Consider the following 25,177-nt stretch of genomic DNA (forward strand, 5'->3'; position numbering starts at 1 on the left):
TGATGCACGTTGGGCTCAATAGTTCCACCATTGCTGCTGGGAAGATTTAGCAATACTAACACATACAATGTTACACATTCTACAGTGAGGATTACCCCTGACTCAGAACCTTCTGGTTTGCAGGTGGCAAGCACATCCCAATGGGCAAGACTAGATCGAGAGTCAGTTACTGTATCTCATATAGTCAAAGAAATGTAATGAGGATGTACTGACTGGTCATGAAACTGGGACTCTGGGAACAGTGTTTTTCTACACAGTAAAATTGTGTTCATTTAACTCATTACATACAAATGTAACCGAATTGACCTGCAAGGGCCCATTTGGTTACATTTGTACACTCAAATAAATAAATACTGATCCTATCTGTTGTGATGGTTTTAGATTTCCTAACATTTGGCTCTCTAAATACTGTATCAAAATAATGACAGTCTTGATAACCTGATAGCTAGAACATCCTGCTAGACCCGGAATGTATTTAAGTATGCTGAATTTAGTCATGAGGAACAAGGATACAAAAAGGATTGTTTTGATTGTTTTTCTTTAACTAGCCTAATTGTTTAAAAAATTGGTCTGTTTTCTGATTATTGATTTAGTGACGGCCGTTCCTGTTTTGTATTTTATTTTATAGAATTGAGTCTTTAGTACTTTGCTTTACTCCATTATTTTTAAAAGCCTCTTCTGTCGTAAGGTGGTCTGTGTACATATACCGTACATACATTTTGATTATGTAAGACAGGACTCTTTATCAAGGTTTAGTAAGTTTTAGTTTAGCGCCGGGGGATTTTGCATAAGGTTTTTTTTGGATGAGATTGTGAGTTTCCATGATTGCTGCTGTCATACATAGACAGGGGGCAAAAGCTTGATGAAAATAGACAAGAACAGCTGTGACAGGAATGAAGAATGTGGTATACTTAAAGGATTACCACCAACTCCAGAGGTCTGCTTTCTCTTGTCGATAGGAATGGAGGTTATATACCGGCCTAACAGCAAATTAACTTTGGAACCCTCTGATGATATTTCAATGCATCATGCTAAAGCCTGATTTATACTTATAATGAATGAGGCATTTGCTTTCTTTCTCTGTCATCAATAATTTGGCTGTACGGTACAGCACAGTACAAAGTAGAGGTTGTACCTTTAGTGAAATTTTGGTTATTTCATGGCTAAGCTCACACAACTTGTATTTTCTTATTACATTGTTCAGAGATTGGCCATTTTAAAAGTTTATACGGTCCACCACCAATACCACCCTAATAAAAGCAGGGTTATTAGGGTGTGTGTTTTTGCAGTTTTTTCGGGTGACTATAATCATCTGACACAATAAAGCAAGCTCAGCTGCAAAACTGCATTATAGAGCCAACCGTCATAAAATGTCATGATGTCTGACCTGTTCATGCAAAATTATATGAGATATGACAGTGGTTATCAAACTTTTTCATGTCAAGGACCCCCAAAGTGATATGTATTTGGCCACAGACCCCCATCTGAAAAGGGTTTTCCAGGGACCCCCAAAAGGGGAAATTTATGTTTAAAAATATTAGATATTTTTCAAATATTTTCAAAAATAGCAGATGTACAAGCTCGCAGCGTGACATGGAGTGTCACGCTGTGAGCTTGTATATATGCTATTTTTGAATAGCCAACATATAAAAGGGAGTGGTGAAAATTATTGTGATGCTGTATTAACACATTTTGCTGGGGACCCCCTGGAACCCCCTCAAGGACCCCTTGGGGTCCCCGGACCCCACTTTGAGAACCACTGAGATATGACACTAAGTGGACACTGACATACTGTTACATCACATGAACAAAATGTTCAAATGAGGAAAAAAAGAAAAGAAAGAAACTAAGCACTGATTCATTTCCCAGGGGAGAGAAACCCTGTTGTTATCAGTGCCCAGAAGCCTGGCTGCTGTGTGTAAGCTATTTGTGGACATTATGCGTCTATAAAAGGAAGTCAGCTACGGCTATAGCTATGCACACAAGAACAGCAATGCATGTTGAACTTCACTGGAGAGATTAAAAAGTAGAGTGTTTTTTGCATCTGGGCTTATTGATAACCTCAAAGGATTTTTCTCCCAAAAGCTTGGATATAGGCCTAAGCAGTACTTGAACAAAACTATCATGGAGGGCTTCAATGCAGGGCTGGGCAAGGTAAGAGCATTTTAAAATACAAATGCTTTTTTCTGTTAAATAAGAAATACATGAAGGTGCTGGTAGGTGCTGGGACACGGGTGACATGAAATTCCTGAATGTATTTCACATATGTGTGTCTAAAATGGACCAACTGGTTTAAGTTCTGCATGAAACAGCGATTCAATCTCAAAACCATTATTGTCTCCGCCAGGCCGAAAGGCATGGCGAGAGAGTATGTTTTCGCCCCTGTCCGTCCGTCCGTGTGTCCGTCCGTCCGTCCGTGTGTCCTGTCTGTGTGTTAGCACCAAATCTCCGGCACCGTTGGCCCGGTCGCTGCGAAACTGTGCACACACACTCCCTGGATGCCAATTCAGAACCTCTGCCACAAATTTTTCACATGGGCCTGTTATAGCGCCACCAGGAGGCCGATTTGTGCAAAACCCATTTTTTCCCATTACTCCTACAGTTTTTAACCAAACCTCATGCAAATCGGTACACAGTATCTCTATAGTCATGTGATCAACCCTGATCTGTCCGATTTCCCATATTCCATCCTCATTGGCTAAGGTTACCATCCAAAGTTTGCAGGATTGGTCCGTTTTGAACAAACTGCCTCAAATCATGAACGCAGCTTGCCATTTGCATAAAATTGCACACGCACATTCCCACTAGGCCGAGGAAGAAATGGCACTTAAAACTTTTCACATCAGCCTCATGGTGGCGCTATAACAGGCCGATTTGCATTTTTAACTATAACTGCACCGATCTGCGTGAAACTTTGCATGCCTACTCCCTAGAGCAGTGTCTATCAACCTTTTTTGTGCCAAGGCACACCTGGCATAGCCAAAAAATCTACGGTATATATATATAGAAAAAAAGCAAATGCAAACAAATATTTCTGTTTTTGCATTATTCAGACATGCAAACGTGTAGCTTTTCAGCTTCCACTAGCCGTTTTTAATCCAAATAGGGCAATAGTGTGACACCTGACCCGAAAAAAACTGCATGTTGTCACCCTTTTCACCTAGGGGCTGTTTGCATGCCTGATTATTATTATTGTAAAAAATAAATAAAAATTTTTTTTTTTTTTTTTTTTTTTTTTTTTCAAAATTATATTTTTTCAAACCTTCTTCAAACGGCGCGGCACACCTCAGCAGTAGCCCCGGCCCAAAATTGGTACGTTTGCCAGGGTTGATATACACTGCCCTAGAGGCCAAGGAAAAACATCTGCACTGCATTTTTCACATCTGCTTTTTACAGCGCCACCAGGAGGCCGACTTATGTCAAATACATTTTTGGATATTAATCCTTCACATTTTATCCAAACATACACAGTACACAGTATCTCTATAGTCATGTGATCAAGACGCATCTGTCCGATATTTCATATTCCATCCTGATTGACTAAGGTTGACTTCCAAAGTTTGCAGGATTGGTCCGTTTTGAACAAAATGTCTGAAATCATGAACGCTGCGTGCGATTTCCGTGAAAATTTGCACGCACATTCCCACTAGGCCGAGGAAGAAATGCCACCCTTTTCACATTGGCCTATTATAGCGCCACCAGGAGGCCACAATAACTTACCTGACCTGGCGGAGACCTGTGCTCCGAGGAGCACTTTTTCTAGTTTATTTACATTTCATAGGTCTCAAACGGTAACCTTCACACTAGCATCACCACACATCTTCATCAATCATTTACACGTCTTTAATCCCCCTTATATGATAGATAATGGATGGCTAATAGCTCAGAGGTTCTAAGATTAGAAGAAACTGTATCATACACTTTCATGCTACAGTGTCTTGCTACCAAGAACTGAAGGTATCATAAATGTCTACAACCAAACATCTAACTAACCAAAGACCTACTGTAACTATATTTCTACCTGTAAAAAAAACTTTTTGAAATTGTAATATTTGAAATTCACTCTAAAACTTAACAAGTACCAACATGATGCAAATCTTATATCATCAACTTTATTGTCACAGCACAGGTTTACAGGTGTAAAACAATGGGTGAAATTAGTTTTTGTGCAAGCTCCATTGTTTTTGTTATTACCATAAAAAAGAAAAGGAAGAAGAAGAACCCCCTTCTTCTTCTTCCCTTTCTTTTTTATGGTAATAACAAAAACGATGGAGCTCAATCAATAAGAAACATGCATTTGAAATCTAGCCTGCACGCACGCACGCACGCACGCACGCACGCACGCACGCACGCACGCACGCACGCACGCACGCACGCACGCACGCGCACACACACACACACACACACACACACACACACACACACACACACACACACACACACACACACACACACACACACACACACATTAATCGCTCCCTACAAATGTTGTGCTCATGATTAACTGGAGTGACACCACATGAGGATGCTTTCTCCAAACGTTAGAGAGATTCAGTGAAATACGACTACTTCCAACTCAGTTTTGTGGTTGTTTTATTCCCCCAGCTTTATGAGACTGCATTTTACCCACTACTCAACTCGAAGAAACCCAGTAGGCCTACACTCAATAACCACGCTCCTATAAGAGCAGCTGGCAATAGGCTCTATTTATGCATCCGCTGAGGGGAAATGATTGTCTGTAATTAAACTCTTTCCTTGGTGACACACCCAACTGTTTATGTTCTATCCTCAGCAGCACACTGTGATCTACTGACATCTTTACATCTTCTGGAACACAGCATTTCTGATATCTGATTTACTGCAACACATTAAATTGTGTTCTGTTTTATATAGTAGTTCAATACTGTGAGATGGAAAGGAATAAATACGTAAAAAAAGAATAACCTTGACATTGGTTAGGCCCACATGTTGGATATGTTACAGGAGTAGTACATACAGAAAAGGTTGTGGTTGATGACATCAAATCTAGAGCTGCTGGAGATATATAATATTAATTCATATTATAAGATAATATAAGATGTAATTAAAACCTCTGGGCAAAACTAACCGTACATTTCTTAAAGTTCATACTATAAGAAGTTTCTCGAAGACTGCCTAATACTTCCACCATCTCTTTAAAAATCATCAGGGAGGGTGGTCTGCTTCAGGAAATGGATACTGGTGTTTGTAGGCCGGCATGCCACAAGAAATAACCGAGTAAGATCACACACCGTGATAAACAACATGCGGGAAAACACAGCAGCTCTCAGGGGGTTTGAAATCTGATCTGAGTACGGCATGACCTCCACAACTCTCACAGCGATTAAAGTGTCACAGGAGCTGTCATGGGCAAGCGGGAAGTGACTGCATGCTTCGACCTTTCGCATTATTTACTTTCGCTGTTGTGACTACAGAGGAAATGCATACAGAGATTATATAAGGACAGTAGGACACATAGGAAAGGTTATGAGATGACACTTGATTTGTGTGCCCTTGCATTTTTTTTATTTTGTACTTTGAGTGTTAGGTAGACTATTTCTTTCATATAGGCAATGTGCACTTTTCAGGCAATAAGATATGAGTTAATATTTTCAATTGCTAGTCTCAAGTCTTCTTCAATACAACAAGATGTAAATTTTTTTTGTAAATAATGGTCCCATTTATAAAGAGTAAAATAGACAATACAGCAGGGTTATTAGGGTGTGGCTACGTTGCTGAGAGGATGCTACAAGTCTAGAAAAATTCCTGCATTGTCTCAGTGCCCAAGAAGAAGGGATGACCCACTTCTCCTCACCAGCAGACCAAACTGCAGGGCTGCCTCTCAGATGTGCTGGTGAGCAGCACAGGTGCCTCCTAAGGTACTGTTCTGTCACCCTTCCTGTTCACCATCTGCACCGCCGACTTCCATTTGAACTTGGAAACATGTCACCTTCAGAAGTTATCAGATGGCGCGAATGACAGGCAACTCAACATAGGCAAGACCAAGGGGCTAGTACTGCCGGAGCAACAAGAGACCTTCAGCTCCCAGCACCCTCCATCGTGGATACCTACAGTTTCCTAGGTGTACGAATAAAGAACGAGGTGACCAGGACCGACAACACAGAAGCCCTCACAAGCTGTTTTTTTTTCCTGAGGAGGCTCAGGTCCATAGATATAGAAACCTATATAGATACCTCATTGGCGGAAGGAAGTGGAAGCACGGCCGAGAAAGGGTGCATCCACACATGTACGGGTGCATCCACACATGTACGTCAAGTTGTCGTACGGAAGTCGGAAGTCCCATCCACTCCCATGTTAAGTTAAAAACCGGAAGTTCCGGTCCGGTTTTTCCTATAACATGGGAGTGGATGGGACTTCCGACTTCCGTACGACAACTTGACGTACATGTGTGGATGCACCCTACGTCAAGTTGTCGTACGGAAGTCGGAAGTCCCATCCACTCACATGTTAAGTTAAAAACCAGAAGTTCCGGTCCGGTTTTTCCTATAACATGGGAGTGGATGGGACTTCCGACTTCCGTGCGACAACTTGATGTACATGTGTGGATGCACCCATACGCACGCCTCAGAGCCGAAGGAGTCGTCTACCTTTATATGTCTATGCTCAGGTCCCCCAACATGTGCAACAGGATGCTGCAAATGTTCAGCCAGTCTGAAGTGGCCATTGTCCTCTTCTGGGAGGGCAATGGTCACTAGTGAGGACTGAACAAGCAGTCTGTTATTGCTTCTTGCTCAGTAACAGACTGAACAAGCTGGTGAAGAAGGCTGGCTCTGTCATTGCTGTGGATGTTGTGTCGGAGGTGAGAATGATGAGGAAGCTGGAGGCTATCCTAGTTAAGAGGTACAAGAATACATAGACAAACTTTTGTATACATTTTTGGGCGGTAGGCTATAACTGATATTTTTCCATATTGATCAGTTCAAACATAAGCATTTGTCCAGATATTTCCAACCAGTTCAAAACCCAACTCTACCTCAGTACAAACAATTATCTGGTAATGAATGGATGGGAAGCAGGATTTAATGGTGATGATGAGCTGATGAACCGCAGGTGTGTAGAGTAGACAGAGCAGCAGCAGCAGCGCGCGCACCCATCACACACACACACACACACACACACACACACACACACACACAGGAGAGAGAGAGAGACTGGCCACAGGCTAAGTGGAGGAGGGAATGACAACATGACCTTTGATCCAGTTTCCGCCTAGCCTCGGAAACCCATGCTTTTTTTTTTGTTACAAAAGAAAAAAAGCATAGTTTCCGCCGGCCGAATAGAGGTAATATTTCCCTTGTGAAGATGACCCAGCACGCTGGCAGTCAATAGAGAAGACACACAATTAATTTCTATGATGCAAGAAGCTAATGAGTGTGCTCTGAGTCTGCTGTGAGAGTGTGGAAAGTGGTTTCAAGGTGTGGCCTTTCTTTTCTGGAGGACACAATGTTAACTAGAAATTGGACAGGATGTTTATTACTTGGCTGGGCGTTGAGCCCCAAACATTTCAGTTTTAGGACCACAGATATATTTTTTTTACTGCAGTTCAGCAAAAAGGTGATTTTCTCTTTCTTTTAGCGCAGATGTTGTGATGAGTAGGCTAATAAGAGGTTAAGAGGTTTTGCTGAAAATTCCACTGGTTTTAAATTAAGCAATATTACACGAGAGGGTGTGCTTTACCGTCATTATTGGCACGCCTGTGATGCGGTCAGGAACAAGGCGAAGCCGAGTTCTGCCGCGATCACAGAAGTGCCAATAATGTAAGGTAAAGCACACCCTCGAGTGTAATATTGCGATTATACAACAGTTACCAACAAAACACATCCAAATGTATTCATATTGTGGGGCAATTCATAATAAAAAAAATTCGCTTATCCGTTTCCCTGTAAAGAGAAGAGTTTATTTGACTGAGACAAAATAGTCCCATCAACACAGCTGATTCCAGTAGGCTATATGCTCCGTCGTACGATCGTGTTACGTGGCCAAAATAACTGATCTACAAGCTCACAACGCGTCAAGATGGCAAGATTGATCAACCGTAAGTCCACCAAATAAGTCAAAATTAACAACATAGTCCATTTTGCGTAGCTGTGTGTTCTCCGGTGGCGGCGGTGGGTACTACTGTCTGTTTGTTTTCCTACCGTGGTACAGCGTGACTTCACAGCACAGCTGTACCATATATGGTCTAATCAGGTGCGGACTGCAGTGCGGAGTGATTTATTAATGTGATTAGGCCCGTGCTATGATGCTGGTTTGAAGCACGGGTAGAAAGCTATTTCAGCCAATCAGATTGCTTGGTCGGAACTACCTGTTGTATAATTATTTTTTAATTACACAATGTACAGTAGGCTATAGTATGCCTACATTTTCTCAAAGGTATTAACATAACTTGCCCGAATAATTGAGTCAATGTTGCTTACTCAATAAGTCGACTTTTTCTAACTTTTACATGAATATACTGTATCCATACTTTATCAAATGAGCATGACAGCAGGAAATTAGTTACTTATTTACAACTAAATCGAGTTAACAAGGCAGTTTTTTTGTGTTGATAGGCTCTGTCGTATTTATTCAATTTGGGAAATCCCATGATCTCTAGAAGGTATTAGCTCAAGTTCTACAGTGTATGATTCACACAGTCACTGTTGTCTACTGGGACTAGAACATTTCTCAGTTTGTTACTAATAGGGAAGGTGATTTTCAATAGTAACATTCAAAGCATTTGTTGTCCTCTCACATTATTCAATAGGAGAATCATCAAAACCTACTCTCTTCACATTTGTGCCTGTGATGCAGACATTACCAATTAAAAGCACTGTTATTGATGGGGAGAAATGTGGAGTGCTGACAGGAAACCTTGAGGTACATAACAGCCAGTGAGTTTTATAATTGATCACTAACTTTAACTATCTGTAACAAATTAGCCTATTGCTTCCTTTATGAAACCACTTTTTAGCCTCGCCAGGAGGCCGGAACGGCCGAAGTCGGGGGATTATGTTTTTGCCCCTGTGAGTGTGTCCATCCGTCAGTCTGTCTGTGAGCGTGTCTGTGAACAGCTAATCTCCGGCGCCATTGGATCCGCGCGAAACTGCACGCACACTCCCAGTAGGCCATGGAAGAACCTCTGACTCAAAATGTTCTAATCAGCTTGATGGTGGCGCTATATCAGGCCAGTTCGTGTTTTGGCTCTTAACTCTTGACCCGTAGGGCGTACAATCAAAATATTATATATATATATGTATATATATATATATATATTTTTTTTTTTTTTTTGTGCAAATACGGTAATCTAATATTTTTTCATGATCTTTCAGAGTTCAGTTTCTTTAACATACAGTAAGCTTTATTTTGTACTTGTTGCATATTATTGACTGTAGGCTCAATGACTGTAGCTAATGGAAACAGTGAAAAGCAAAAATATACAAAAGCAAAAATATTTTTATCGCCAGCACACTTGGAGGCCTAGTTCATTCACCAGTGCTTTATGCTAATGAAAGAGTTACGGCTGATTCACACTAGCTCACCAAAAATAGCCGATCCAAAAGCTCACACACAATTCGTCGCATCGTGACAAGTTGAGCAAAATTGAAAAGATCTGCTATTTTCGGCGCATGACACCATTGTACAACCATCGTACGACTCTATATTCAGAGTATATATTAAGCACTGAATACCAGTATCACATCAGACCACAATGCTTCGGCAGTCTCAAATCAGTCAACTGTTCCGTCTGCGTCAAGTATATTTTAGGGTGGGTTGCCTTGATTCTAGTGGCTGACTTCAAAGGCCTTCTTCATTCGGGGGGGGGGGGGGGGGGGGGAGTGATTCCAAATTCTGGACACCTTTTTTGTATCACACACGCACACACAATTTCGTTGAATGCTTGCATAAGGTGACAATGAAAGGGATACACACACACACACACACACACACACACACACACACACACACACACACACACACACACAAACACACACACACCTGTACATACATGTACATTGTACAATATTTGATAGTGTGCGTTGCAATTAACACAATAACTGAATAGTTAGCCTGTCCTACTGAATGTTATTTCCTCTTTTGCCAGTCCTTTGTGCATGATCGTCATGTGAATTCCAGTTGTGTTGGTTGGCTACTATAACTCAGTGGTTCTCAACCTTTTCAGGCAGTGACCCCCCAATATAATCATTATTTGAACTGGGGACCCCCCTCCCTGATAAGGAGTTGAGGCATTCCATTTAGTTTGACTCTGTCCCTCAGCTAAATATTGTGAAAATAGCCGATCTACGAGGCGTTGTGAGCTTGTAGATCGGCTATTTGTTGATTACTTTTGATGCAGTAGGCTATTGGTTTTATTTTCTTTCTTTCTTTTTTTGGGGTATTTAAAAAGGTCTTGAAAGTCCTTACATTTTCACTTCACTGTCCTCTGGGGATCCTGCCCCAAATCATTATATCTAGTAGATATAATGTCTTCCACAGCTATAATTAGCCATAGTTGTATTACTCTTGTTGGTATGAGAGCAGTAGGAAGGAACATAACATGCCCACTCACAGGAGCATTATAACATAGCTCAGATAACACAGTTCATTGACATAGAATTATAACTTACTGAAAATCCTGGGTTGATTACCTTTAACACACACTGCCTTCTTCAGAATTAGATCAAAACATTGGCCATTAGGGAGCCGTGTCTTTCATAACAGTAGGATTCATCATAAGTAAGTACATTATAATTTCCAGTTTTGAGTTATTGCCCACAAGGAACATCATCTCTTCTATTTATCTCTGTTAGTGGACATTGCCTGGCTTGCTGACTAGAATGCTTGATGGGACTGCTGATCTAATGTCAGCAGGGCATGTGTTTGTACATGTGAATCATACGTGTGTGTACGGCATGTGCTCTGGTGACACGAAACACACCCCCGAGAGAGTCATGATCCATGCCTGCTGCTGCTGCTTGGCATTACATTCAGGGGGTGGCTGAGGGTTACCTCAGGTTTTCTCCGGTTACTCAGTTGTTACTTAACATTTTGCTTTGCGTTCTCCCTGTCAGAACTTACCAGCTCCCAAGGAGAAAGCAGGCACCATGTCAGACGGGGGGATTTACAATGCAAGGATGGTCTATATCAAGCATTCAGAACAAGATGGACCAAGGAATGGTGTAAACATGCTCCAAGGGAAGACGTTTCACGTAAGTGAAAGGGCATGAGCAGTTATTGTGACATGCCTTGTATAATGTTGCTGTTGATAAAACAATGGACAAGAGATCAAACCTAAATCTAAAGCAACTGTGGCACAGCTGTCAAGGCTGAAACCCTGACTGCCTTTCAAGAGGAGGTGACAATTTAATTAGATGGGTAATATATATAATTCAATCATAGATAGTGCGTGATGAATATCTATACTAATATCTATACGATGAAGGCTTATTTTTGCCGTTACATTTTCGATGTTGAATGACAAAGTTTCAGGTTTTTGACCTGATGAAGAGCCTAGGCTCGAAACTGTCTTTAAAATGTATCTTAACTTAACACCACCCGACCTGTGATGTGCATATTCTATTAGCTTTGTGTGTTCAAAGAATGGCCCCATGGGGAAAATAAATCATCCATATCCATTCTGGATGTCAGTCATTAAAATTTCTTATAGATAAACCTACTTTACAGAACCTTATAGAACTATCCATTTTTATTACCTCATAAACTTAATTTTTTATTTTTTCATCACGACAGTTTCATTTGTCAGGTTAAGCCTTTGTTTTGAAGGTTCGTTGAACTTTAAGATTTAATATATATAGACGGACTCTCCAGAGTGTCATCATCTTTTGCCATCTGCTGAAAAGATTTTATGTAACTTTCATCTTTGTTTTCTCATAGCTGAAGCATCCCATGGATCACGTGCGCCTCCCTCAAATCACTCCCTCATTCAGCATTCATGCTGAAAATACACGCAACCGTTTAGCTGATGGGACGGCTTCTATGGGAACAGCTGTTGATAAACACAGGGGCATTTCCCCACAGCCGTGTCACCACATATCTCTGGGCACTGAGGTTAGCTCCTCCGATTGCTTTGTAAATAGAGCATCGGCGTCGGAGGAGGAGGACAGAGCAAGCCCCACAGACTCCGCAGACCTGTTTCCCACCCCGGCCTCATCCAGAGAGTCCATCCTGTCCGAGGGCTGGGACAAGGAGAAAAGCTGGTCCGCCATGCAGCTGTCCAACGGGGATGACTCCTTCAGCCGCACAGTGTCCCCCTGCTCCTCCGTTCGCTCGGGTGTGTTCTCCCCCGCCGTGGTCAGGGTGAAGAGACACGCTCTGGCTCCGGGCTCTAGTCTGCTTCACATGGCCCAGTCTGCGTTCTCATCCTGTGAAAGCCTATCCATGTGCCCCCCGTCGCCGCCGCCTTCCCGGCGCCGGCCCCCGCTCACCCGCCTCTCCCTGCTCACAGCCATTCTGAGAAAGGGCCGCCTGCCCGTCCTGTCCTCTGCTCTGCAGAGGCCTTACTCCCCCTGCTGGCCCATTAACCCCGTGACCCTGTCCTCCTGCAACGCCTGCTCCGCAGCCTCCAGTGTATCCTCCATTCCCTTTGAGGTGTCCTCCAGGCCCCAGTCATCAGCCTCTACCATAGGCAGACTTGTTCACAGCCCTTATCACGGGGAGTCCTACAGATGTGAGACAGCCCCACCCTCTGTCCAGTCGAAGGATCACTACAGTGACAATCCTCCTTCTCCACCAACAAGGCGCTCAGAAAGAGTGTATTCAAACAATACAGCCAAATGGGACTTAGCTTTATCTCCTCCAATGATTACACAGAACCAGCTGACGCAATCGTTGAGCAAGAATGATGCGCGGCCCCAAGTTCTTCCCTTTGCACCGCCCCAGCGATCTCCGAACACAGAACTCAAACCTCGTTCTCCTGGTCCTGTTAAACTTAAAGAAATCTCTGAATCTAAAGCTTACAAGCAACTTCCACACTCATCGGCCCTAACGTCTAAGTCAGATTCTCCTGAGCTTGAGCTCAGCAATAATGTCATCAATCTCAGAGGCCATGCAGCCTATAATAACCGACACTTCTCCCTTTCAAAACCCAACTCGCCGGACCCTAAACACTACAAACAGGAAATATCTCCAAGTGGAGAGCAGAGCTCACGGTCGTACGCATCTCTCCACGGACTTGATTACCGTTCTCTACAGCCAAGCCCGCTGCCCTCTGGTACATCTGAAAGCAAGGCTTCCAGGTTGTACAGCTCACCTACATGTAGTGTCAGTGTTTCCTCTGTGCAGAGACACACGGATGCGATTTCACCACCGCCTCCCATGCGAGACACTGTGAAAGGACTGTGCCAGCCACACCAGAGTCCCCCTGCTCCTTCGAGTGACCGGCTATCACAATTTCCTAAAGCTCACTGCCTCTCACCTTCCCGCTACACGCCCATTGTTTTTCACGGATGGCCGTCACCCGTCAACTCTCGTTGTTCTACCCCAGACCGCTTCACCCTGTCCCCCTCGCCTGCTCCCTCAGCACGTGACCTCCTCACTCCATCTCCCTCTCTCTCCGTTCGCTCCACACCTTCTCCAAGGCCATGGGGTGGAATATCAGACTGCAGTGACAGGGAGGGTAAAAAAAGAAAGGTAGCCACTCTGCTTGAGATCTGCATGACACCTGCTTATTTAAAGTGAGGCATGAGTTATTGTGCAATGTGTTGTCTGATATGCTTTGACCAACACTCCACAGCTGCTTTCCTATATACTTTAACCACTTAAACTGGATATAAAATAATAGCCGATCTATAAGATCACAGCGCGTAGTCCCACGATGCGTTGATGCGTTGTATCTGCTATTTCTGAAAATGTTTGAAAATGTCAATGTTCAGCATTTCTGAAAATTGCTAAATTATTTAAAAATATATAATATAAATGACATGCCCAAAATAGGGATGCCATGATTTACGTGGTTATGGTGTAAAATATTATCATAAAAACATAAGGAGAGGATAACCTCTATTGCTCATCACATCACTCCCTGCTATCACTGAAACAGCTTTTTTTTTATCTGCTCTTTAAGTTAGACTTGCATGCTGAACCTTATACACTTAACCATCAATGGCAATCTTTTTACTGCGGCTGCATCATTTCCACATGTCCACAGCAAGGAAAAGCTGGCTGAAGATACAGATCAGAAACCCATCACACTACTTGTAGTACTGCTGTGTGTCCTGTGTAGTGAGTGTCCGGCTGTTGCATCAACACACGCAGCCCCTCCGTTTTAAAGTCTGGAAAACTTCCATAAGTGCATGTGTGAAAGGGGCTACTGATGGGCTACAACATGGCTTCAATAGCAATCAGCTTGCTGAAATCTGCTATTGGATAGTAGCATGATTATGTGGTTGGCATCAGCTTAAATGCAGACGGTGGGACTAAGCTAACTGTTGTTGAACAACAGTCAAAGATGAGCAATACTGGTATTGGGCAACTCATTTTTATGTCTACTCGAGTCTAGCTATCTAAGAGGGTCTGTCTGTCTGTAGCTAATCTCACAAACCGCTGGAATTTGGAGTCATATGTCATAGATTTCATATACGACTGATGTCGTAGATGTAGACGACATAGGCTGGCCACATGAGATCCACATTGGAGCCATGCTGTTTTATTATTTTAAGTTTGATTCTGAGATAGCTCTAATGGTAGAAGCAAGCAAGCGCACTTTGAAAAAAGCTGTTGTATGAAAAATCACTGAATAGTAAATTAATTTGATCTTCTTTTTTTAACTCTAGCCACACAAGATTAAGTCAAGCTACAAATCCCTTGCTGCAATTCCCACAAATACGATTCTGTTGGACCAGCAGGTGAGTGAACCTTTTTCCCCCCTCCACATTCTAATCCCACACTTTTGGCTTATTGCTAATCAAGAGCTGACACAGCTAAATATGTGAGCCCTTCTTATCTGGTGTTGATGAGATGTAGTAAGACTGTAAACTCTTAAGCAAAGACTTGGATCTGTCATCTAAATCATCATATTCTCACCTCTCACAGGCAATTGATGACCAGGTGGAGAGAAATGAACATCCAACAGAGACACTGGACAGTTGTGTCACAGAAACCCATGTTGAGGTAACTGTTGACACGGTACAAGACTTCAAAGAACACTTCTCACCTAAAGTGGCCAGATATAACTGCTTTCTCTTTCCAGTGGTGGAAAGTAACTAAGTACATTTACTCAAGTACTGTACTTAAGTACAATTTTGAGGTATTTCTACTTTTACTGGAGTGTTTCCAATTTTCAATACTTTTACTTCTACTCCACTACATCTCAAAGGCAAATATTGTACTTTAGTCACTAGTTACTTTGTAGATTTTAATTATCATTACAAAACATACATTAACCACTTCAACCCTATCAAAAGATTTGAATACATTTTATACATATGATACCTTGTGAAACGGGACATTCTGCATTATGAGTACTTTTACTTTTGTTACTTTAAGTATAGTTTGATGCCAATACTTTTGTACTTTTACTCAAGTAAATTTTGATTAACAGACTTTTACAGTATTTCTACATTACAGTATTGATGCAAATGAAAAATGTTGTACTTTATCCACCACTGGCCATATAAATTATAACTGCTATCTCTTTCTAAAGATGTGCTCACCTGCTCAGCTTCGACAGCAGTCAGAGGAGCTTGAGGAGCTTTATGCGGCCATTGATGAGATATTAGAAGATTCCATTCCAAAAGTGAGTTCAGTCCATAGCATTGGTGTTACATGGTTGCACACTATATGGAACCGTTTTTAAAATATTGTTTTCATTTTTAACCAACAGTGCCATACTTCCCGAGAGCCTCAACGCCCGAAGGATTCGGTTAACAAAAGGTCTCTACAGGTATGTAGTAGTAGGTATAGCCTGAAGCATGCAGCTTCAATAATATCATGGAATCCACATTAGTGATGGTTGAAATTTTGGAAACTTGCTGTGTAACCGTGAAACTGCTGTGCAAGTTTATGAAATTTTCACTAAACCAGAGAGAAGTCAGTAATGCTGAAAAAGAACTATGACAGCCATATGGGGAAGGAGGAAGACTACTAAAAATAATTACATTAGGGCAAGGTAGTGTTGATTAAATGAATTCTACAGTAGACAGATTCAACTTAAATTTAAATCTTGGCCTACATCAAATGTAAAGCTAAACACTGCTTAAAAGGTGTGTGTGTGTGTGTGTGTGTGTGTGTGTGTGTGTGTGTGTGTGTGTGTGTGTGTGTGTGTGTGTGTGTGTGTGTGTGTGTGTGTGTGTGTGTGTGTGTGTGTGTGTGTGTGTGTGTGTGTGGGTTGAATACGTTTACATTATTCATCAGTTTAAGAAACAGGATGTGGCATGTATGTACGTATGCCAGATATTTATCTTGCTTGAATCCCCCCCCCCCCTTTTTTTTTCTTTTTTGCAGCAAAATATGTCGATGCCAAGATTGGGACGTGAAACTAAATATGTGAGTGAAAAATCTAATGTTATTTCTTCTTTGACTAAAGGGCCTGGTCCAACAATGTACTTGGAGATCAGCAAATTTTGGCAAAGAGATTTGGTGTAGACTTAGTGGGGGAAAAAAAGGAGGGGACCAAGTATAGACCCCTGGAGGACCCCAAGCAACAAATTGTATGTAGGGTTTAAATTGTTAACGTCGTCAACCATAAATAAAAATGACATTGTAAAGTTCTCAAGGTGTCTTAGCTTGTACTGTAGATCTGCTATTTTGTTTTTAAATCTTGAAAAATATATATTTGAATTATTTAACTACATAAATATTTTATGGGGGTCTCTGGCACCAAATATTTTCAGATGGGGGTCCTCGGCCGAATACATTTTAATTTGGGGGGGTCCTTGACATGAAAAGGTTTGAGAAACACTGCTGTATACAGTATGCAACAGCTCTAGTGTGTGTGTGTGTGTGTGTGTGTGTGTGTGTGTGATTATGTATTTATAATTTATTAATACAAATGGCATTTCCAGAGCTGGATGTAACATAGGAGGTGTGATACTCAAATGCCATAGCAATTATTGTAAAGTTGTCATACAATTGATATCATATTGTGTCCTTAGGCATCATTAAGTAGCTTGAGCGCATCGAATTCGGCTGAGGGAAAATTGCTGGATACTAATAAGGTAAATATCTAATCTAATAAATAATTTTACAGCATGCTTTATATTCAAGCCATACTTTGTACTGCGTTATTGTTTTCACTTTGATGCTTTTTCCAGAAATAACTGTTAATAAAAAGGAATACTGTAATTATTGCATTTCTCTTCAGACAAAACCTGGGGTTATTCGTCCTTTGAATGCGATTCCCAGACTAACAGTAGAAGATGAAGAATCTCATCCCAACCCCTTCAGGCAATATGTTGCAGAGCCAACTGTAACTGACCAGAAAATGGTAGGTCTGCCGCAGAGTTGGATATTGGATGGATCCCAAAGAAACACATCTGTGTTTAGGGTCAGTATGCTGTTGCTGGTAGTGGTAATACTGTGACACCATACAGTGGCATAATTGCCACGTAAGCTGTTGATGTTTTGTGCCTATAAATAAGCAGAGTGGATGTTGTCTGCATATCAATTATCTAATTGTAATTTAACCACATGAACCATAGCATCCCTAATGTGGCCATGTCATAATAGGTGAACATTCCGAAAGAAGATTAAAATAGCAGATCTATAAGCTCACAATGCCTCACACTGGGACACATTGTGAGCTTGTAGAGCAGGCCCTGAAATTGTATTCGTGTACAGGTTTCTGCTTCCATTTCAACGTAAGCAGAGGCATAGCAGCAGTCTGTTAAGGTGAAATAACAGATCGCAGAATTGTGTGATTGACCAAACAGAATCGAGTGGAGTATTCAACAAAGCCGTGTAATAATATTAGGGTAGGATTTGCTCTTTCTGAAATGCTTTATAAAATCCTGAAATGGAATGTCAAATGTTTATAAAAGGAGCATAATTAGAGACCCACACCATTTGCTTAAAGTCCATTTGCATTGTTGACATGTAATGTCGTTAAGTGCAACTAAAATAATCTTTGGCTTCGTATGTACAGAAAATCTGCCACCTCTACGTTTCAGGTTATTTATCCTGTCTGTAAGCAGATGTCTGTATAACTGTGTACTACATGTCATCTTCATTCACAACAGCACTTTGGTTGACAGGTTGATGTGATTGTACGGTAAATGATGGCTAATTTAGGGCCCAGTCACATACGTGTTCCGTTTACTTCCGTTCTATGGGAGCGAAGGAGAGGAGCTTCCCGTCGCGTTCAACGTGTGGAGTTCAACATTGGTGAACTTTGACTGGGTGTCAACCAGTAGGATAGAAGCACGTGGTTGACTCCTCTTGGCACGCTTCTCGCATGTAGTTTTCTTTCAGTGAGCCAAGTCACGGAGTCTTACTCTCTCAGTGAGTAAGTCAAATGACAATGTGCCAAGACAACTTTGATGCTTTGGATGCCTCTGCATCCATTGGCTACTCCCCTTCAGTTGCATGTAACCTTAACCGATTAAGACCTGTGGCCGATTCTACAAAATGTCTTGTTTTGCAACATGCGTTTTCTGAAAAACACATGTTGCTATAATCAGTGGTGCTCAAACTTTTTCATGTCAAGGACCCCCAACATTATATGTATTTGGCCACGGACCCCCATCTCAAAATATTTAGTTCCAGAAGAAGACTTTAAAGAAGAAGACTTTAGTTAAAAATGTATAGGCCTATATACAAAGATCTGCACACATTTTCACGATTTTTCAAAAATGGCAGATCTACAAGCGTCACTTCGTGCCGCGCTATGACCTTGTATATCTGCTATTTTTTAATAGCCAACCAATATGCTATATACTGTATATATATATTGCTAAAATCTAAAATGACACCGATGCTTTCCCGGTTTTAATAGGTTAAGCAGTTACACCTGGCATGAGTCAAATTAATTAGACCGATCTAGGTGTGACACACCCAAGATAAATCTTATCAGCCACACACACACACACACACACACACACACACACACACACACACACACACACACACACACACACACACACACACACACACACACACACCTCAGAGAGAAAGAGCCTCTGTCATGACAGGTTACCTTATCTTCTAACATCTTATTTCCAGTGCTTCCATGTGACATACATTGCACTGCTTGCCACAGCTTTAACCGGAATGTAGAAAGCCACATGGAAATAAGATGATAGAACAACCTGTCGTGGAGCTGATTTATCCTGTGTGCCTCGGTGCACAACAGGTGTGTCGTCACACCCAGCTTAGTTTGACTACACATGACCGCTTAAATCAGCCATCAACCACCGTAAGAGACTTCTCTCAAATAAAGATTAGCGTGATACGATCCCACTGTGTTACTATGGCGATGGTATCCATTTTAAGGAAATGTCTGAGCTATCTACTAAAAGAACCTGATGTTCATCATGTCTTTTTGTCTTTTGTTCTGTTCTTGGACTTCATGCAGCCATCCCACCCTATTGTGACAATCCATGAGAATGAAGCACTGATTTCCAATAAGGTAATATAATGCATATTGTACCTGTCCTGTGTACATATTCTTCTGTGCTCTGTTTATAGTATTGTATGTTCATTCTCAAAAGAAAGTGAAGCCTACATGGGCATACATCTCCCACAAGCTGCAGAGGAGTGAAAACTCAGGAGTATTTGGAGAATTAGGCGTATGTTTCCCGGTCATGTCAACAACTATTTAGCAGTGTAAACAGACTTGTCGAAAGTAATCATTTACAGTTGAGTTACGATATTGTGTCACAGTGCACAGTTCTGGAGGTTTAAAGGTTTAATGACATTCACTTTTACACCACATTCAAAGTCTTTGTCCTGGTCCTTCAAAAGTGTACAAAAAGTTTTAAGTGAAAATTCCATTCCAGTGATCAATGGCAGGTGTTTTTCTCTCACATTTCTAAAGCCTTTTCAACTGCAATGAAAAAAGAAATCTTTGCCTGCGGGTGTCGCTGGTGAGGGATTTTGCCTGTCAATCATCGCCTCTGCTCCGCCCCCCCCCAAAGGAAAGGATAGGGGAGGGGAGGGGCGAGGAGGAGAGTGGGCGGGATTAATCGACTGTGACCTCACTGTCGAAGGGCCAAGCTCAGATTACTTTTCAGCCTAATTATTCAGAAAACCCCAGACCACAGAAAATCCACTGAATGTTCTAAGTTCAGGTTTTTTGGGTGTAATTGAAGTCATAAAACCCCAAATAAAACATTGAAAATAAAAAAAGTGAAAATGAATGTCATGATACCTTTAAGAGACGTGTACTGTACATTATCACCTGTATGTGTCACTGTACGCACAGAGGAAGCTTTCTCGCTCAAAGAATTGAATATTTGACAGGATTGTGACTTAATACTGAACTACATTCTCAAGACGTTAAGCATTTCAATTTCCCAGCCAGGATTACTTTAACTAAAATGTCTGAATTATAGGTTGTAGCTTGTACAACACAAATTTGTTCTTCCTGTGGAACAAATCAATGCCCAGACAATGACAAAGCAAACAGTACAGCAAAGACATACTATCTGTCATTACTCATTATGCATTTTACTTTCTAACACATGCACATTCTCTGACCTACAGTAGCCTATGTGAGGCATATTACATTTATATTAATTTAATATGTTTGATGCAGACATTCCTGCAAGGCTAATTGTTGGCTTGGCACACAGCTATGATCTCCTAAAGATTAAACTGACCTTCAGAAGAATAACAATGCTGCTGTCCAATACAACCAATACACATTGTGTTGTGTGAGAAACAATAAGGCAATTCCATAAAGTACGCTAAATAAATACATTTCTCTCATCAAAAGTTAAGAAAGGTTGACAGCTTCTCTGTTTTTTGCTTTTACATTATTATTTTACTTTAAAAAAAACAAATAACCTGAAAACCATTTATGACTTGTTCTTTCAGATGGAAAGCATGTTTCCTGAAGAGACAGGCGAAGATTCATATGAAAATATTGAAGGCCATACTTCAAGCAAAGAGAAGAAGCAGGAAAAAGCAAACACTTTCTCAATGTCTGCCTTGCTCATTACCGAGTCTGAAGACCATGGCACACTATGAAACATGGATCCATCCTGGCAAGGTTCTGCAACCTGCTTTAACCATTTCGATGCCTTGTGAGCTTGCAGATCGCTTATATTTGCTATTTTTGAAATGGGGCTTGTGGAGTGGTTAATCTTAAGTTGTTGAGACACTCTTTTGACATGTAAAATTGTGGAAAAGACAATTATCATTGTGTTAACACTGAGGACTTTTTATTTACAAATATCTTATAAGATATTACAGGACATTGCATAGTTATAGGATGCAAGGTTATGACAAGTAACTCGTGATTGAAGTCAATCTACTGTATGTGAGAATAGAGGACATTGTGGAGAGTGACCATGCAATGTGACTATTGCTTTCTATCAGCAATGCAGGAGTGTCATTTGATGATAAAGCAGGATGTATGTATAAATGTGCTGCCATATATTATAAAATTGCTCTGATGTAGTCACTGTCATTTTGTGATGGTTGACATCTTGCCATCTTAAGGCAACAGAATGTTGTCTTAGGATGGCTGGAAAAGTAGGTGCTCTAGTTTAATAATAGCCATATTCTTCCATACTAAAGTAACCACTATGAATAGTTCAGTGGAATGTGCAATAGTCAAGCATTTTTACAGTCCATGTTTGATTACTGAAAAAGAAAAAATGCTACTTTGACAATGTTGCTCCATTGTCATTTCCTCCAAATATGACCATTATTTTTTTATTAATAAAAAAAGTGAGTGAAAAACATTTAGCCAAAAGTATTCTTTACTTTGCCAAACTGACATAACGAGCATACCTTTATTGGTTACAGTCATTTTATGTTCTTTTTTATAGAAACATAATACACTGTGAGCATATCTATACTGTAATATTACATTATGATCTAGAGTGTAGGGATATGTAGTACATTTTTTATGGTTTATAAATATTACAATACTGACTTATTGACTAAGTTTATAATGTGTTTCAACTCCTGTTTGAAAATCTTGTAACAATTTATATGAAACCCATGTGTATACGCAACTATGAATAAGATTATACTGTTTCCAATGTAATTTAATACCTTGATTTAAAGTCATGTTCCTGAGGGTCTTAAACCCATATACCTGTTCTTAGTTGACTGGTGTGCCCCAGGGGTCTATACTTGGTCTGCTACTTTTTCCCTCTACAGCAAATAGCTCATTTACAAGCTCACAACGTATTGCGTTGTGACGCATTTTGAACTTGTAGATCGGCTATTTTTGCCAAATAATCATGCTAGAGTACATGTGGTTTACATAATGGACATACTGTTATCACTGACCTGTGCATCCCTGTGAGTCTAAATGTGAACTGGGGTAAAGTACACCAGTTCCTACCAATAAATGTCCCAGGAAACCATTCTGTTTCTCTTTTCTTTTCTTTGTTCTTCTTCTTGGTCTATTTGACATTAATAATAGATAACTGGAAATGGGTTGCATATTCTGAATGGTTGCCATGCTTAAAAACTGTTGTCTAATCCTGTGGTTCTCAAAAGTGTTCATGTCAAGGACTCCCAAATTAATATGTACAGGCGTATGTGAGGCATTGTGTGCTTGTAGATTGGCTATTTTCAAATAGCTGATGTACAGTAAATGTGGTTAAAGTGGTTTGTGTTGTGAGCTTGTAGATTGGCTATTTTCAAATAGCTGATGTACAGTAAATGTGGTTAAAGTGGTTTGTGTTGTGAGCTTGTAGATTGGCTATTTTCAAATAGCTGATGTAAAGTATATAGGGTTAAAGTGTTTACATTTATTGTCTCCGCCAGGCTGAAAGGCATGGCGAGAGAGTATGTTTTACCCCCTGTCTGTCCGTACGTCCGTCCTGTCCGTCCGTGTGTCCGTCCTGTCCGTCCGTTAGCAGCTAATCTCTGGCACCGTTGGCCCGGCCGCTGCGAAACTGTGCACGCACACTCCCTGGATGCCAACTCAGAACCTCTGGCCCAAATTTTTCAGATTGGCCTGTTATAGCGCCACCAGGAGGCCGATATGTGCAAAACACATTTATTGATACTACTCCTACAGATTTTGTCCAAACATCACACAAATCGGTACACAGTATCTCTATAGTCATGTGATCAACACGGATTTATCCGATTTCCCATATTCCATCCTGATTGCCTAAGATTGGCTTCCAAAGTTTGCAGGATTGTTCCGTTTTGAACAAAATGCCTCAAATCATGAACGCAGCTTGCGATTTCCGTGAAATTTCACACGCACATTTCTATCAGGCCGACGAAGAAATGCCACCCTTTTCACATTGGCCTGTTATAGCGCCACCAGCAGGTCTAATTTTGCAAACATATTTTTGGAACAAAATGCCTCAAATCATGAATGCAGTGTCCGATTGCAGTGAAAAGCCCTTGAACAAATGGCACCCTTTTCACATTGGCCTATAATAGCGCCACCAGGAGGCCACAATAACGTACCTGACCTGGCGGAGACCTGTGCTCCGAGGAGCACTTTTTCTAGTTTATTTTGATGCCATATCAACTACGTTTGCTGGGGACCCCCTGAAAACCCTCTGGGGTCCCCTGACGACACTTTGTGAACCACTGGTCTGTTGTCAAACTCTGGTGGGTGGTGTCTGTGGCAGGTGCACAGAAATGTGTTAAAATGTCTGCACGTTTGTGTGATCGAGTGCATAGTAGCCTACACCGCTGCCTCTGTGTGTGTGTGTGTATCATCATCAGCCCCAGACAGAGAGAAAGATGGAGAGAGGTAGGGCATGCCTCCTGGTGATTTGCACCCTACAGTGCACACTGTTTTAGTTTTAACTGATTTTGCATACATTTGTAATGTATTACTGTGGACAGAGAAAACTGAAGCTGAAATCTTGCCATATAGTTGCACAGGCATGCGCTCACATTGGTCAGCCATGAGCCAAGGCGCACGCCAACCTGTGTAACTAATCATGATGACATCATAGAACAGGGCTTGGATTTCACTCAATGTGACTCGTCACTGATGCAGCTCCAGGGTAAGAAACTCCCCGTGATTGTCAGAGTGCATACCTGACTTGGCCTACATGGTCACATTCATAGTGCAACTGAACAATGCTGCAGATATCTGGTCCCCCTTTGCTCTATTGAAATGGAACAGTATGGAATAACCCGAGGCGTTGTCTCAGAGGAACTGGATGCCTATGTATACATGTTACACATGCAACCAGGCTGTAGGGTGGGTGGTGGCGGATTTAAGCAGTCACACCTGGCCTGAGCTAGGTGTGACTGCACACATGTTGAGCATTGAGTAGATCAGGGCACATAAGTTAAATCGGCCATCTCCCCACACACTCAGCAGAGAGAGCGCCTCTGTCTGGACAGTTTTTCTCTGCTCTTGTTTTTTTTCTTTAACTATTTTTGTCCGTGTGGTGTGGTGATAACTACTTTGACATTATAGCCTACCTACGGCATACCAAGCAGCTGAGTTTGTTATCTTGTTGTGCTGGAAATGGACTGGAACTTTGAATAGAAACCCTGCTGTCATCTGTCCCCAAGCTACTACTGAACCAGACACTGATAGTTACTGATAGTTATACTGTTTGTCATGCTTGGATGAAAATGTCTTCCTATGAACTTGTTCCCATGACATGTTGTGAACTCGTAGATCTGTTATTTTTGCTATTTCTAAAATATATTTTTTAAGCTTTTGCCTAAAATGACCCAAATATAGGGGATGCCAGGTAAAAAGTGGTTAAAGATGAACGTAGCCCTCAAAGGAATTTTTTATACATATTGGTTATCGGCCTATCAGTTCCCTTTTCTCCAAAATATCAGAATCGGTATTGACCTTGAGGAATTGGATCACTTCTACTATAATGCTCTTGTCATGTACTATTTTTTTGTTTTTCTTTCAGTATCACTCCCACCTGTTGTAACAACCAACAAATGTTAACAAAGTAGCCATATGCATGTAGTCGGCTAATATTTACTCACTGAATTAATGATCTCCATACAGATTGTTATCATGCCTGCCTTTTTTGTATGCTCTTGAAGTCCACTGAGATTGAAATTACGATGTTAC

The 25,177-nt window shown here is 41.3% G+C and overlaps 1 protein-coding gene across 2 annotated transcripts; it reads left to right on the forward strand.

Moving 5' to 3' along the window:
- The first annotated feature begins 1,917 nt into the window (after positions 1 to 1,917).
- Positions 1,918 to 22,508, forward strand: mlip (muscular LMNA-interacting protein). 2 transcript variants are annotated; one of them, XM_080449902.1, is made up of 12 exons: positions 1,918 to 2,154; positions 11,091 to 11,228; positions 11,914 to 13,668; positions 14,811 to 14,882; positions 15,070 to 15,147; positions 15,680 to 15,772; positions 15,860 to 15,919; positions 16,480 to 16,521; positions 17,130 to 17,192; positions 17,339 to 17,521; positions 19,547 to 19,600; positions 21,010 to 22,508. In XM_080449902.1, exons 1-12 carry the CDS (start codon positions 2,125 to 2,127, stop codon positions 21,160 to 21,162), a joined length of 2,721 nt encoding a protein of 906 aa, XP_080306028.1. In that variant the 5' UTR covers positions 1,918 to 2,124; the 3' UTR covers positions 21,163 to 22,508. The 2 variants fall into 2 exon arrangements, with proteins under 2 accessions (XP_080306028.1, XP_080306029.1); XM_080449903.1 differs by having other exon boundaries at positions 1,921 to 2,154; positions 17,339 to 17,461.
- The last annotated feature ends 2,669 nt before the right edge of the window (positions 22,509 to 25,177 follow it).

Source organism: Gymnoscopelus braueri, assembly GCF_963280865.1.
Source record: "Gymnoscopelus braueri genome assembly, chromosome: 14".
NCBI classification, from domain to species: Eukaryota; Metazoa; Chordata; class Actinopteri; order Myctophiformes; family Myctophidae; genus Gymnoscopelus; species Gymnoscopelus braueri.

What these genes read in the sequence shown, in the direction of transcription:
- mlip (XM_080449902.1), top strand. Translation starts at nt 2,125, where the DNA reads ATGGAGGGCTTCAATGCAGGGCTGGGCAAG. An exon ending in TCAATGCAGGGCTGGGCAAG is followed by an intron (nt 2,155 to 11,090) that starts GTAAGAGCATTT and finishes TCTCCCTGTCAG; the next exon opens with AACTTACCAGCTCCCAAGGA. An exon ending in TAGAAGATTCCATTCCAAAA is followed by an intron (nt 15,773 to 15,859) that starts GTGAGTTCAGTC and finishes TTTAACCAACAG; the next exon opens with TGCCATACTTCCCGAGAGCC.